Source organism: Epinephelus moara, chromosome 10 (assembly GCF_006386435.1).
Source record: "Epinephelus moara isolate mb chromosome 10, YSFRI_EMoa_1.0, whole genome shotgun sequence".
Classification (NCBI taxonomy): domain Eukaryota; kingdom Metazoa; phylum Chordata; class Actinopteri; order Perciformes; family Serranidae; genus Epinephelus; species Epinephelus moara.
The window spans coordinates 40,855,217-40,870,467 of NC_065515.1; the positions used below are offsets into that span (position 1 = coordinate 40,855,217).

The 15,251-nt window shown below is 39.7% G+C and overlaps 1 protein-coding gene across 1 annotated transcript in view; it reads right to left on the reverse strand.

Annotated features, from left to right (window-relative positions):
* The window catches only part of kifap3a (kinesin-associated protein 3a), a 49,573-nt gene extending 35,411 nt beyond the window's left edge, over positions 1–14,162 (reverse strand). Inside the window, exons 1-9 of the mRNA XM_050054446.1 lie at positions 14,008–14,162; positions 12,646–12,777; positions 12,357–12,502; positions 12,179–12,237; positions 11,936–12,077; positions 8,015–8,114; positions 5,293–5,417; positions 5,000–5,098; positions 3,171–3,349 (exon numbers count right to left, since the gene is read on the reverse strand). Of these exons, the coding sequence (XP_049910403.1) occupies positions 3,171–3,349; positions 5,000–5,098; positions 5,293–5,417; positions 8,015–8,114; positions 11,936–12,077; positions 12,179–12,237; positions 12,357–12,502; positions 12,646–12,777; positions 14,008–14,048 (1,023 nt within the window). The 5' untranslated portion in view covers positions 14,049–14,162. The remainder of the gene's footprint in view (positions 1–3,170; positions 3,350–4,999; positions 5,099–5,292; positions 5,418–8,014; positions 8,115–11,935; positions 12,078–12,178; positions 12,238–12,356; positions 12,503–12,645; positions 12,778–14,007) is intronic.
* Positions 14,163–15,251: the final 1,089 nt, after the last annotated feature.

Consider the following 15,251-nt stretch of genomic DNA (forward strand, 5'->3'; position numbering starts at 1 on the left):
GACATATTGTAGCACCATTCTGTCAACAGCTATCTTACAGAAAATAATTTTGCTGTTACATTACAGAGAAGATTACTGTAACAATCACTTTCGGTATACACAACAAAATACCATGCGGTCCTGTGGTCAAACTGTCAAACTAGGCAGGGCCGATCAAACAGGAATCAAGATTCTCTAACTACAGTTCATAAAAGTACATACAGCCTTAAGTGTATTTTGCTGATTGTACTTCTACTCTTTTAGTAAAAGATTAAGATCTTAATAATTCTTCCACCACTGGCTGCATTTATGTGCAACACAGTTGTACTGTGATGAATGTTTGATTTATACTGTAACTCACAGCCATTTTAAGATGAAATAATGATCACAAAGCTATGCAATAATTTTGGGACAAGTTATAAAATAATCATTTACACTTATTTTTTACTAAAACATGTAGCCTATAAAAATAGGTAATCAGAAAATTTGCATTTAATGTAATTCTTCCCTTGATGACACCATCTGTTCGTTATAAACATGCAGCCCTACCACCCTGTAATATGCTTGTCATAATTATATGTAAATATGGTGAATTATCACATTTAGTAGTTATCTCCATAAGACACTGAAACCTCACCTTTTACTTTTTTAAGCCAGATGTCCAGCTTGGAGCAGGTTCACCTACAGACCTACAGGCAGGTGGAGGTGTTGAGCTGATGACAACAAACACACTCAGACACAAACCCATGACTGCTGCGTCTTATGGGATCACTGATGTGTGAAAATGTGAGCAGCGTGGTAGTGTTTAGACTGCATGCTGTCACTGTGACTGTCAGTGTGACAGCACTGCTAGTCAGTCCAGTGCTGCTTGTTAACATGTCTGTCTCCCCTCTCCTGTGGTCTCCCCGCAGCCAGATATCACGGTGACGCAACCTGCTCTCAGTTAAAAACGCACTTGCTGCTACTGTGTGCAAAACCAGCTCCAGTCGCACCATCACAAACCAGACCTCGAGCTGCATAATCAACTGCAGCCTGTGTCAATTACCACTGACATTCCCCTTCCATTAGTGACAACAGCAGGAAAAAAAACTTATCAGGCTGTGTTGAAGTCTTATCTGATTTGGAGAAACTCACAGCATGTTCGCTGAGTAAATAAAACCTGATGGCATACAGTACAGTACCAATGAGTGATCAGTCTTATTTTAAAATCAATTAAACATCCATGTCCATAAATGGAAACCCTTCTCCCTTGTGTAAGCTGATAAACTCCACTGAGTCGAAGTGTTGAAACCACGATTTCCCTGCTGGGCACATGCTTCAATGTGTCTAACCCCCCTGAAGGGTTCTTTAATCTGAATCAAAGATACACCAAATGGGAAACATGGAGATAAAACCAGTTCCTAACAGGGTCTGGCTTTGATAAAGAGCCACAAACTGAGTGAGATTGGAACCAGGTGGGGCTGGATTAGGGAAAGTCGGGGCGGTGAGGTTCCTGTGCGAGCGCTGTGGACACGTGGCCAAAAGTGGTCCTTCTAAGCATTTATTAAATTGAAATTTGATGAGCGCGGTTTCAAGTGGCATTTCTACAGGGAATGACTGAAACGATTTGGGGAATGCTTTACAGAACAAATAAAGAATGATTCTTTCCTCTATATTTAACTAATTGAGTTTAAATGTCTCAAAACAATGTTGTTAAAAACACATTCGTTAGACATGTAAAGAAAAGGAGACTGATTCTATTGTTACACAGACGCCGTGAATTTTAAACAAGGAACAGATTGGCTGAATTGGCTGAGCTGCTCCAACAAGCACTTCAATTAAACAAAGGTAAATCCAAATATTTTTTAACCTGAGAGTAGTTTTACTTATTACTTCATTGCAGGGTTATTTTCTTATTTTGCTTAATGAATCCATGATTCATGCTTTGTTTGTTATTAAACTGAACTAGAGGAACATGAGCAAAACCTCTGTGGGGCAGATTTGTGTAATGATTAACCTGTTTAAAATCCTGAGTCCACAACAATTCTGACTAGCTTTTGAAGAGGAAAATAAAAAGAGCACATACAAACAAAATGTCATTTTCATGTAAACAAATACTGAAAATCAAGGAGAGAGCGCAAGAGCATGTGCTGCTTCAACAGCATCCACTCTTACAGGCCCTGACACAACAAACTGTCATCAGAGAACTAGTGGAGACGAAGGCCGACTTTTGCGTCACCTTATGTCACCTGTGTCTCGACCAACACGTTGCACTTGAACACACTGCAAAGACTACAGCCAACATCCAAGTAGCATGAACATTTTGCACCTGCGTGAGATGGAACAACTCTCCGCACCAGTAGGTGGTGGTAGTCTGCATTCATAATTCAAAAAGGGAAATTGGAAGATTGACAGGAAGGATTCAAGACCCAGGTCAGCCATGAGCACATAAACAACATAACCCGATGCCAGAATAAATGATATTTACTGTGAGCTAGCGAACAGTTACACAAACAATTCTGGAACGTTTCTGCTTAAGAGCTAAATGGCAAAAAGAAAAAAGAAAAAAATCTAACAAGTCTGTTTCGATCTCTCGCTCTCTTGACTTTAGTTGTTGGTTTCTTACCTAAGTACCAATCAGAGTGATGTCACTCACCAACGGGCTGTGACACTGAATCAGGTTGAATCAGCTGATTAGTGCCACTGGTGCGGGCCACACCACAAAAACTACTGCAACAGACACTCTGCCCGACATTGACAGACCTATTTATCATTTCACCCACTAGCTGTGTGTGAGTGTGTGTGTTTTAAATATAAAAACATGTATGACATCCCTACATTCTTGTCACATTATGCCACGTTGTGAATTGAATTAAAAGTAAATATGCTTATTTGACAGAGATCATAAATACAGCAGTGAGCTGTAGGCGGATGATGCAGCTACGCCCAACATCATATTTAACTGACATTGCTTTAAAATGATGTCCTCGTAGCAATGCTGTCTCATTTTGTTAAATGCCTGTTGCCTCGACTTCTCTTTCCTCGTGTCCCCTCCTTGATTCCACTGCTTGCTCTGAGGGAACACGATATGCAAGGAGGCCATCATGCATATGTGAAAAATAAATACTAAGTATATATCTTTTATTTATCTTCTATCTAAAACCTCCCTTTTTATTTCCCTCTCCCCTTTACTCCACCCCTCCCTGACTCACCATGTCATTCTTGTTCTCCAAGAAGATTGACAGCTTCTTGAGGAAGGAGACGACCACCAGCAGCAGCTCCTCATCCTCCCTGTCCAGGATCTTTACCAGCATGTGGACGATGTTTTTGTTCCTCATCTTCAGCTCTGTGCGCGTGTCTTCAGCCAGGTTCAGCAGCAGACACAGAGCAACTACAGGGACAAACACGTCGGAGACAACAGGATCAGGCTGAGAAATTAAAATGACTGTTTCCTGTTCAGTCATTTAGCTGCAACTCACTTTCATGCCTACACTGCTGTTTTTGCTTTTTTTTTTTTTTTTAAATGTCATTTTATATTTAATTTAGATTTCTCTTGTGCTTCTTGGGGTTGCAACAAACAGTAATTTCCGTTACCAATCAATCTGTCAATTAATGAATTATCAATTAACTGTTATGTCTACAAAAAAACAAAATGCCCATCAGAGTTTCCTAAAGCCTGAGGTCTTCAGGTGTCTTGGTTTGTCTGACCAATAATCCAACTTCACATTAATTAAGGTTNAATGTCATTTTATATTTAATTTAGATTTCTCTTGTCCTTCTTGGGGTTGTAACAAACAGTTATTTCCGTTACCAATCAATCTGTCAATTAGCTTTATGAATAATCAATTAACTGTTATGTCTACAAAACAACAAAATGCCCATCAGAGTTTCCTAAAGCCTGAGGTCTTCAGGTGTCTTGGTTTGTCTGACCAATAATCCAACTTCACATTAATTAAGGTTAAAATGACATAAAATAGAGAAGCTGCAAATCCTCACAATGGAGAAGTTTAAAACTACATCAACTTAATCAATCGACAACTTAAAACAATGACAAAAATCTAATGAGTTAAATTTTCAGACCATCGACACCAAGGTTTAAATGTCTGCATACTTACTTAAACCTCTGTATGATAACTATGAAAACTTCCCTCTGATAACTCTGAAAACTTCTGTCTGATAAATCTGGAAAAGATACCATGTTCAAAAACTCTGTCTGCCAACGCTGGAAACTTTGTCTGATTACTCTGAAAACTTATGGAACTTTTGTTTGATAACTTTGCTTTATAACTAGGGATGGGAATCGAGAACCGGTTCCTGTTAAGAACCGGTTCCAACTGGTCCAATTCATCGACATCATTAGCCTTTATGCTTAACGATTCCCTTNACCATGGCTTTAAGGTTCATAATAAAACGTTCTGAAAGCAGATGTATTGGGTTACAAACAACAGGTGGTATCATTAATTCACAGGAGGAATCGATAAGGGAATCGAGAAAGAATCGGATCGATAAGCAGAATCGATAATGGCATTGATACTGATAAAATCCTACCATCCCTATTTATAACCCTAAAAACGTTGTCTGATAACTCTGGAAACTCTGTCAGATAACTTTGTCTGAAAACTCTTGAAACTTCGTCCGATATCTCTGAAACTTTGTCCAATAGCTCGGAAAAATTTGATAACTCTGAAATTTTTCTCTGATAACTCTGGAAACTTTGGGATCTCCACTAACACGTTAAATAAAGTTTGCTGATTGCCCCACTTGCAGGACAGAGGGGCTGGAGAGGTTAAATAAACGGACCTGGAGTCGCAGTGAGTAGACTGGTGTTTGCTCATAGCTCCGTATTCAATAGCAGTCTGAGAGCACGCCAAATTCAATTAACTCTGGAGTAAACTGCCAGCTTAGTCTTACAAACAGACTACACTGACCCTCACAACTCCAATATCTGCAACAGCCAGAACATGATGCAGACACAGCCGAGAGGACACTGAAGGACACATGAGTTTGACATCATTATGAAGTAAAAAGTTTCAACAGTTACCTCTCAGAAGCTGCTCCTGTTTGGTCAGAAGGCTCTGGTACTTTCTGAAAGACTTCTCGTGTTCTTTCTTCAAATTTTGATTCTCAGGGAATTCTTCATGTGCAATCAGTCAAGGAAAAAACATTAAACAGAGTTTCCTCTTATACTGTACCATTAAAACTGTCACCTAGCTGAGTATTGTGCTCAGCTTTAGTTACATACAAATAATATACTTTCCATTATCTACCTTATTTAGAAACAACTGTCTTTAAGACTTAAGAATTTTACGTTGAATGACTCTCACAAAAGGATATAGGCCTTCTTCTTCTTCTGTAGTTCGTCTTGCCAGAGGTCATACCTCTTCAGCTCATGCTCAATGATATTCATACACAGGGCCCCAATTTTGAAATGTGTGACCAGGCCATGGAACTGGGAGAAACTAGAGGAGGAAAATTAACAAGGAGAGAGAGTGAGAAAAAGACCTCCATTTATCCAAAAGTGTATTTTCAAAACTAAAAATCCACTTTTTTTTAAGATCGGTGATTCCAGCTGGGAGCTGTCATTAAAATGACCCAATCCGTCACCCCTGAAGTAGTTTACAAAGTAAACTGTCAAAGTCAAAACACATTCAGTCAAACAGTATGTCCTGGTCCGACTTATAATCAGTCCAACTTGAACCGTTTCACAATCCAAACAGCATAACACAGAGATGGACACGAGCCAAGAGTGACGATCAGTTTTCAGACACACACGTCCTCTTGCAGCCTAAATCAGCTCTGACAGACGTTTATGTATTATTCTAGTGAGGGCTAATTTTAGTGTTTCCTAACCCCCAGTTGGAGAGTGAAACTTCAGTACTAGGTAGGCTGCCAAAGGTGGATGACTACTGGAAGAAAGGGAGAGAGCAGTGAAAAGAGAAGTGAGCAGAGGCAACTGGCTGTGAGGGTCTGTGCTGTTACAACTAAAATGTGTACTGTACACAAGGAGGCAACAATGCGGCTTGCAAAATGTTTTGAGTGCCCTAATCTGGTAAACTGGGTTTGTACTTCAAATACAAAAAATACACATGGCCAGATATATATGGACATACTTTTTGTACTGTTGATCTGGGTCATTTTTTCCCAGTGTGGGTTCAGTGAAGAGAAATGTAAATCCTTCAGCCTACACTGATATTTTAAACAATTGTGTTCTTTCGTGTTTGTCCCTTTAATGTTTCAACATGACAATTTCCCCGTGTACATTTCTAGCTCCATGCAGAGGAATTTTTTTAACCAGTTTGGTGTGAAAGACCATTCAGCACCTTTGGGATCAGTTTCAATCAGATCAAGTTTTTCACTGCTGGAAACACGGTCTTTTCATAAAACTAGGCTGTCTCTGCTGTAGAAACATGCAAATACTTGTGAAGTCATACACGAACAGAGAAAACAGAGAAAAAAGACTGGCATTTGCTCAAGAGGTAGAAAACATAAACATACAAAATGCCCTGCACTGCACCTGCTGGTAAACACTCATGGTTAAGTGGTGCGTAATGCAAACTCGTCTTTTTGACAAAATGGCAACCGGCTGGCGACAAACAATCTCATATTACACTCAAACAGTTAGCTAAAACATGTTTCTGAAAACATTTGGGGCAAGAAATAGGCAACACAGTAACAGAATCTGGGTTTATATTTGGTCAGTGCTGCTTGTTTTTGCTGTTTGATCTCAGTTTTTTCAGCCTCAGTTTTCACTGTGCAGGAAACAGTATGGCGCCCACTTCCTGTTCACAATCTCGCTGTAACAGCTAAAAAGGGCACTAAAATATGTTTCTAAAAATATTTGAGATGAAAAAGAGAAAGCTCTGATTGAGATTGAGTTTAAGTCTTAGTTTAAGAGAGAGAAGGAGAAAGAGAAAGCAAGAGAGGGGCATGTCTGTCTCTTGACCTGCTTCTATACTCTTTTTGTCTGTGGTGGCAGCATGGGCTGCGGGCAATACAAAAATGTGGAAGCACAGCCTGTATTTCGACCAACAGCCCGGGACAAGCAGTGAAACTGCTGGATGCTGCTGAATGATGCATTTTGTGTCATCTGCGTCATCCTGTGAAGTTTGTCTGGGAGAGGAGCAGGGAGATCTGGGTACTGGTTTGATGGAAGGAAGTTTACCACAGTTCATTTACACATACTACCCACACTGTTATGATACAAAGCTGGGTGAAAATCAGTGAAGTATCCCTTTAATGCCCATGGTTTTAGAGTGACATGTTCAACTATCTAACATCAGTGTTGGGCAAGTTACTCTCGAAAAGTGATACATTACATATTACTAGGTGTGGATCAGTGTGGATTATTGAAAAATGAATACAATAAACAGTTTGTTTTGGGCAGTAACATGTTATGTGACATTGTAAATGTAATATTACCCAAAATCCTGTTGGTAGCGTGTTATATTACTTTGTTGCAGCTAAGAGATAATATATTACTGTACCCCCAATACTGTCTAACACAGATGTTGTGTTGGCTCTCCACATAGTGTCTTGCTACTGCTAGGTGTGTCCACACTGATTGTTGACATAGAACTCACCTAATATATTTCTTTCACTTTAAATGGGCGTCCATAAGTTGACTTAAGTAAAATATTTCTCCAACTATGAATACCTTTTTTAAATATGTCTGTTTAGTCAACAAACTAAAGCCATGTAGTCCAAAAGCAGAATGTTGACGAGCACAGGGGTCTGTTTATACTTCACTAGATGTCTGAATACACAGACGTTATCACATGTAAGCATTATATATTTCTGGCTGCATGTGGACTGTCACATGGCCCTGCGGCCATGCAGAAGTAGAGACTAAAAATACAGTTCAAAACTCCCCAAAAGACACTCTAAATTGGAAATCAAGATCCACATTGCATTCGGTACCAGCCAAACTATATTACTTAGTATACTCAAAGCTATGAAAAAACAAGCAAGAAAGACCTCATTTAACACCACATGGAAATGACACATTGGAACGAAGAGTCAAAGTTAGATGGAGATAAATGTGTCCCTGCTAGTTCACCTGGAGAAGCAGAAGAAGATACAGATGATGGTAGTTGCCAGATCCACACTCTGCTTCCAGTCCTCCCTCAAAACTCTGGCCAGGGCTCCAAGGGCCGTCTCTGACAACAGACACACAAACTCATATCAGTTAAAACACACGCACAAAGGCAGACATAGAAAAGGTCAGACAAAAAGAAGGTAGGACAGGAATGAAGGGCTACAGAGGAGACAGACAAACTAAACACAAAGCGTCTGTGTGTGGAATTCAATCAGAGTCAGACTGAGCACAGCGCAGTGCAGCTGGAGGTTAATTTAAAGAAGCGTGGGGGAATGCGATGAGGTCGGAGGCTCCTGAGGATATTGAGCTATGGGTGCTTCTCAACGCAAAGACGTGCGTCCCAGGGTTCGTCTCCTCTTTCCATGCTGACCCCAGGCCTCTGGGTTCACACGAACACTCTGCTCTTATCAACATCGGACCGGTTGATGCGACGCGGCAGACAGAGTGAGCCGACGACGCACTATGACGGATACAAATGAAGCAGTGCCATCTCACCATGGCTGCAGAGGATGATGGCTCCGTGCTGTTGTGGAAGAAACAGCCTGGTTGTCACGGAAGGGAGCAGAACCGAAGCTGAGCTTTGTTTTCTTTAAAAGGGGAGCAGAGACAACGAGCTGATAAAAGCCAACCAATTCTACGCTCAAGCAATATTCTTTTTTTTTTTTTTTTTAAAAACTCCCCTTTTGGCCAAATGCAGTTTTAGTTTGACAATTTGGAATATGGCCGATGTTTGCACTTAAGCAATTGGATCCACTTTGACAGAAAAAAAGATTATTTTGAGAAAAAGAATACATGCTGAATAATTGAGCATGAAAGCTCATCCTTGACCCTTTCAGAGCTGTCAACCACATCTCATGTCTTCCTCTGCACATGGAGTTTGCTCACTTGTCACAGAGATAGCTTTCATACCAACAGTCATTGGGTGGTCAAAAAAAGATCAAGGAGGCTATTCACATGCCACCACCTACCCCCTTCCTGCCGTATACAACCACCTGAGCAAACTCCATCTGCAGAGGAAGACTGTGAGAAGCTGTTTAAGGCTCCAAAGAAGGCTTTTGAGATCAAATTCTGAAAAACCATTATGTAAGACCTAATTCTGGCAGGGTAGATTTGTAGCAAAAATATCTGCATGATCTCCAACAATGTTTCATCAAGCAGCTACAATATGTGAAGAGACATATATATATATATATATATATATATATATATATACATATACATATGCATATACATATACATATATAGATATACATACTCACACACACACACACACACACACACACGTATAAATTTTTTTTTAATTTCATAAAAAAGGGTAGCCAACAAAAGAAGCCCTAGTGAAAGTACAGTCAGGAAGACTATACTTTTGCATGCTTAGGCATGCATGCTCACTCATAATGTCTTTGGCTGAATCGATATGTCCACGCTCTGCACTCACGGACTGAGCCCTCGAGGACTTCAGTCATTTGTACTGTGATGAATTCACCATCATCAGGTTAAGTCTGCGAGGGTAGAGACTGCAAGCGGCTGATAGACAGCCTTCGAGACCATTTTACTCGTTGCCGTGAAAACTACTGCTGTTATCCTATTTATATATATGTCATATAAGTTGATTAACAGTGTCTACTCATCCGTCTGGTTTTTTCCCGGCCAACTTTTTTGGGCTATTACACAACACAGCTTGCTAGGCTGCAATAACTGCAATGCATTTTCATTCCCTCTACAGCCTATACTTCTACATATTTCTGTATCATGATGTGGTTGAATATTAGTCAGTCCACGAGTCTGCAAGTGCGGTGAAGTGCGGGCATTTGGATTCAGCCTTTCTGTCATTGTTGGGGACTGTCAATTGAGACATCAGCTGTTCTGTCAGTCGGTCACAGTTACCCAACAGCACAGTGACACACCTTCTCTGTAAGTCTATCATCTTACTGATTCTTGTTTTAAATATGGTTCTCTTTCTGCTCGTTATTCTTTCATGCTGTAGTTGTGCGCATCCTCCACCCATCACTGCAGAGTCTTCACAGATTCATCAGCTTCATTAGCCCTAAGTCTCAGAGTCATCAGCCACCACAACCAATGTCTGGACTCCACTCCCCACTCCCCGGGGGCTTTATCTTGCTGCTCAGATGCCGCTCCATTGCAAATCTCCCTCAGGAGTCCAAGCGCCAAATACAGTCTGACAATTCATATACATCACATCATCTGTTAATCTGTACACCTCCAATCTGTATTAAACAATCACTTTTACTTCATTCACCTGGTCTCTCCTGATTGAAATATTAGGACGTCATCTTGTCTTGAAGGAATACTTCACCCACAAAATGGTCCTTTGTTAATCAATTAGTCATGCTGTGTTACCTTGAATTTGTAAAGAAAATTATTTTTTCTCACATGCCTCCATGGATAACGGCGAACATATTGATTTGTTGACTGGAGACATTTCATAACAGCAAAACTATATCATAACATCTGTTTACAAACTTTCACACAACTCATGCAGTATAATCCAAGTCTCATTTATCCACTTGTATGCTCAGTGCTTTCCGAATACATGGATTTTCACTTAACAAAATCACTATATTTCGCTATTACAGTTCACCAAAAAAAAAAAACGTATTAAGAGTCTGGTTTTGAAGAGAGCGTTGGTAAGTTTTGCTTTCAGTTGAATTTTAAATAAGGTTTTAGCAAAAATGCTTGTGTTTGGGAAGGACTGAGCATAGGACTGGTAAATGAGACTTAGATTATACTGCCCAAGTTGTGTGACAATTTGTAAGGGTATATTGATATAGTTATGCTGTTGTTAAAGGTGGTCCCCAATCAGTCAATAAAATAAGTTTGCTGTTTTCAGTGGATTCAGTGGTTTTCAGTCCGTTTTCTTCACGAATTCAAGGTAACATGACATGACTAACCGATTTACAAATGTTAAGTGTGTGAGTGAAGTATTCCTTTCAAAAAATCAAAATCATAATATATGTAGTGAAGACTTTAAAGGAATCTCGTAAAAGGTATAAAGTGTATTTTTTGGCAAAATGGAAGTTATCACTATATTGACATGTATGATTCCAGGGAGTAATCTCCAGTGAGAGACATGCTGTCTTCACTTAGAGACTATTTTTACACTGATAGGGAGCTTAGTAACATGGTGCAACAACAATCACCTGAAGCTCAACATCAGCAGAACCATAGAGCTTGTGGTGGACTACCAGAGAGTCTTCCTGCTGGCAGCACAGAAGAGCTATACAATCAACATAGTTTCGAAATGGGCACCCAAGATTAGTGTCACCAATTCAGTATCTGGGTAAATGTCTCCCCTTCTGTTCTTCAGATTTTACATTGAGTAACAGCCAGAAAAATGTTTTTGCAGAACATTATGATGTCACACTGAAGCTGACCTTTGACCTATCATATATTAAATGTCCTCACTTCATTTATCTAAATTAGATATTTGTATCCAATGTTGTCATGTTTGCTGTATGAAATCTTAAATTATGGCCAAAAACGTGTTATAATCCATGAGTCCAACTGGACACTTATGCCAAATCTGTAGAAATTCCCTCAAAGTGTTTCCAAGATATCGCGCTTACAAGAATGGGACAGATGGACAGATGGACGGACAGACAACCATTATTTTAAGATGGGCATAACTGAAAAGCTTAATCTCTTTTGAACCTGTGAACCTTTGAACCTAACAATGATTTAGAAAAAAGCCATATATATCTATATCATTATTCGTGTGGAAAATTAACATTTTGGTGCTGGCTGTGAGCATGTTGTCAGTGCATTTCAACATGAACAGATAAGGAATAGAGAATTAAAAAAGGTAGATATTTTTCTTCTCCTTAAACTGAAAGTAAATCTGTATTTAACAGAGGAAGGTACCATTCTGTACGAGCTCCTCCAGGTTGTCCGGGTTACGAGCCAGTTGGAAGATGAGTGTGGCTCCTCTGATCTTCTCCTGGATGTCCTCATACAGCAGCTCCACATACTCATCGATGCTGCTGATGCTCGCCTCCTCGTCCAGCTGAAGGGAAATAAAACAAGAAATAAAGCACAGTGAGGACTGGAAAATGTCCTCAGCATTGCACAGACATTGTACTGTAAAAACACACATGTAGTTCCTACCTCCACTCCTGCATAGGGTGTGAAGTCTCGAGGTGAGATGCGTTTCTTCTCTTGGTTGTCTGTGAAAAGTAATAGTCACCATCACAAAGAGAAATTACTTCTACTTTTACCTTGAGGAATACTTAATGACCACATCAGTGTTTTTTGTAATGTAGTTGATAAATAAACTCTTAAATACCATTTGACTGTTTGCGATTTTGCAAATAGAAGAGCAGCTGCTCCACCTCGCTGAGTTTGGATGGGTGAATCAGCCGACATTCCTCCACGACTTTCCGGGCCAAAGAGGACGTATCTGTGTGGGCGTTCAGGCTTTTCAGGCGAATACTGAAGGACAAGCATACAAACACATGAAATTACAGCTCTGAAGAGAAACACTGAGCACCTGCTTTTTAGAGGTATAAAATGAAATCATGATAAAGAAATATCACAGAAATTATACTGTAAGAAACTCTGTGTATAACTCTCACATTTTTTGACACTCTTTGCGTTCCCCAACCATTGGGTTCCCCTGCTCTCCCAGGACAGTTGCCTCCACCTCATACTGAACTACAAGGGCTCTCTCAGTGGGGTGGACATCAAGTGTGCAGCCCTTTACTCTCCTGTGGGTCATAGATAAAGGAAGCAAAACACCAAAGATTAATATACTTAATGTTCATTCTGGTTTTATTCAATTAAAAAAAGTGTGATTTATGGTGAATAGGGACTGGTGTGACAGTGGGAATGTGAGGTGCTCTCAGTCCAGCTGTGGACCACTCTATAACATTACACTGTGCAGAGGCTACTGCAGTGTGGCGATGCTGTGTTTAGGAAGAGCGACCCTGCAGATCAGCTTTTTGGGGTTAAGATGTGTGGACAGTTTACTACAAGAACCATCCAGAATCATGGAAAATTATAAGGCATCAGCCCACGATGTAAGAAGACACAAAAAAGGACTAAACCACAGTGCAGACGTTAAAAGAGGTGATGGAATCCCATTTCACTGGAGCTGTACCATGTCTTATTTCAATGTGACAAATAAATGATGACTGATTGATATTCATCTCATTGTACTTTTTACTCTTACACATTTATTTGACATTACTTTGCAGTTTTCAGATTAATACAAAATATAAACCAACTGAGAATTTATCATGATATATTATTATAGATAATAGATAAAGCTCCCCAGCACAGTTTATTATGTGACTAAAGTAGCAGCGTAAAGTAAATTAGCTCCACCTGCATCACCTCCAACAATAACTTGTTTCCGTGATGAACACATGAAAACAATACTTGTATTTCAGTGATGTTATGATATCACTGTGAAATGGACAATTCTGCATTATGAGGTTTTTTTATCTAACTTCTGGTACCTTAAGTAGCGTTATGTTTTTACGTTAACAGACTAACGTTACTTTTTGTACTTTTATCTAAGTAAGACTTTGAATGCAGGACTTTTTCTAGTAACAACAGTTTTCCTGCGTGGTACTAATACTTAATACTTATTCCACTACTGGTCATTAGCTAAATTCTTCAATCGATGGTGGCTGTTGTCTCTTTTATTGATGAATCACGTTTTATCGATTTTCATCAACGCACACACCCTGGACCGACACACAGGTTAGCTTACATAAGGCTAACGGTACCTACTATTAGCGACCTTAAGCAGGTCGTATCAACACAAATAGACATTATCATGAATATCAATAACAGACTCTTCCGTTAGCTTTGTAGTCACTTATTTAAATGGCCCGTTATGCTATCAATGAACAGCTGAGCATCCCACTGGAGTCTGCTGTTAGCTCAGCTAACGGTACAAACGTGAACAAGCTAACGTTAGCAGTCGTTACCTTTTCAGATACCGCGCATCTCCTGTTTGCAAATTGTCCATTTTGGATAAGAAAGAAAGCCCACTTCAAAACTGTCCTTCTTCAGAACAGGACCAGCTGATGCTGATAAGGACAGGACGGATGTTATTTATCTCTGCAGCCTGTTGCTAGGGCGGCGACACAACTCCCAGCATGCAATGTGGCTAAAGCTAGTTAGCACTGCTGCCACCTGTAGTCACGGAGGACGAGACTGCTGGAGACCTGCTGCCTGGGACAGGTTCATGATGTGTGTATTTACAGAGGTACGTCAGTACAGAATTGAGCTTCTTTTACTTTACTCGAGTCCTTTTTACATGTCACTTTCACTTGTATATCTACTAACTTGTATTTCAGAGGGGAAATTGTAGGCCTACTTTTAACTTGAATACATTTAACCTGACAGCTGGTTATTTTACAAATTAGGCCCAAGATTTTTTCATACGAAACATACAGGGAGCTTCTGAAATATGATGTTTTAAATGATTAGTCGATTAATTAGTTAGCCAGTTGACCGAAAGTTAATTGTTTAGTGATTTTAATGCAGAATATGTCCAGCTTTAGACTGGTAAAAAAAAAAAAAGATTTCCTGCACACTATGCAGTGTTTCTCTTTATTAAGAACTTTCGGTCTATTGGACCTTCATCAAAGCATACATGAGAAACAATGGACAGGCTGGTAAAAGTAAATAATTTCACACCTGTGCACAGCCCTGGTGGCAGATGTTCCACCTTCTGGGAGTTGTAGTTTGAAGTTTGTAGTTTGTAGTAGGCTACTGAATGGCAAACTGTGAGGCATACAAATGGAAGTCGAACTTGTCATACAGTACAAGAATACAAAACAAGGGTGGAACACAGTGAATACAGAAAAACATATAAAATCATAGAATACCTTTATTACAGTATCAAATTACAATTTCATCACATAGTAATTGGGGCTTTGGAAGGAATCAGGCTACAGCCATCCTTTATCAGGAATCCCCAAATCTATAAAATATACATCTCAAAACACAAGTAGAACACATCATGGTTTTAGCTTTATCAATCAATCAATTTTATTTATAAAGCCCAATATCACAAATCACAATTTGCCTCACAGGGCTTTACAGCATACAACATCCCTCTGTCCTTATGACCCTCACAGCGGATAAGGAAAAACTCCCCAAAAAAAACCCTTTAACGGGGGGAAAAAACGGTAGAAACCTCAGGAAGAGCAACTGAGGAGGGATC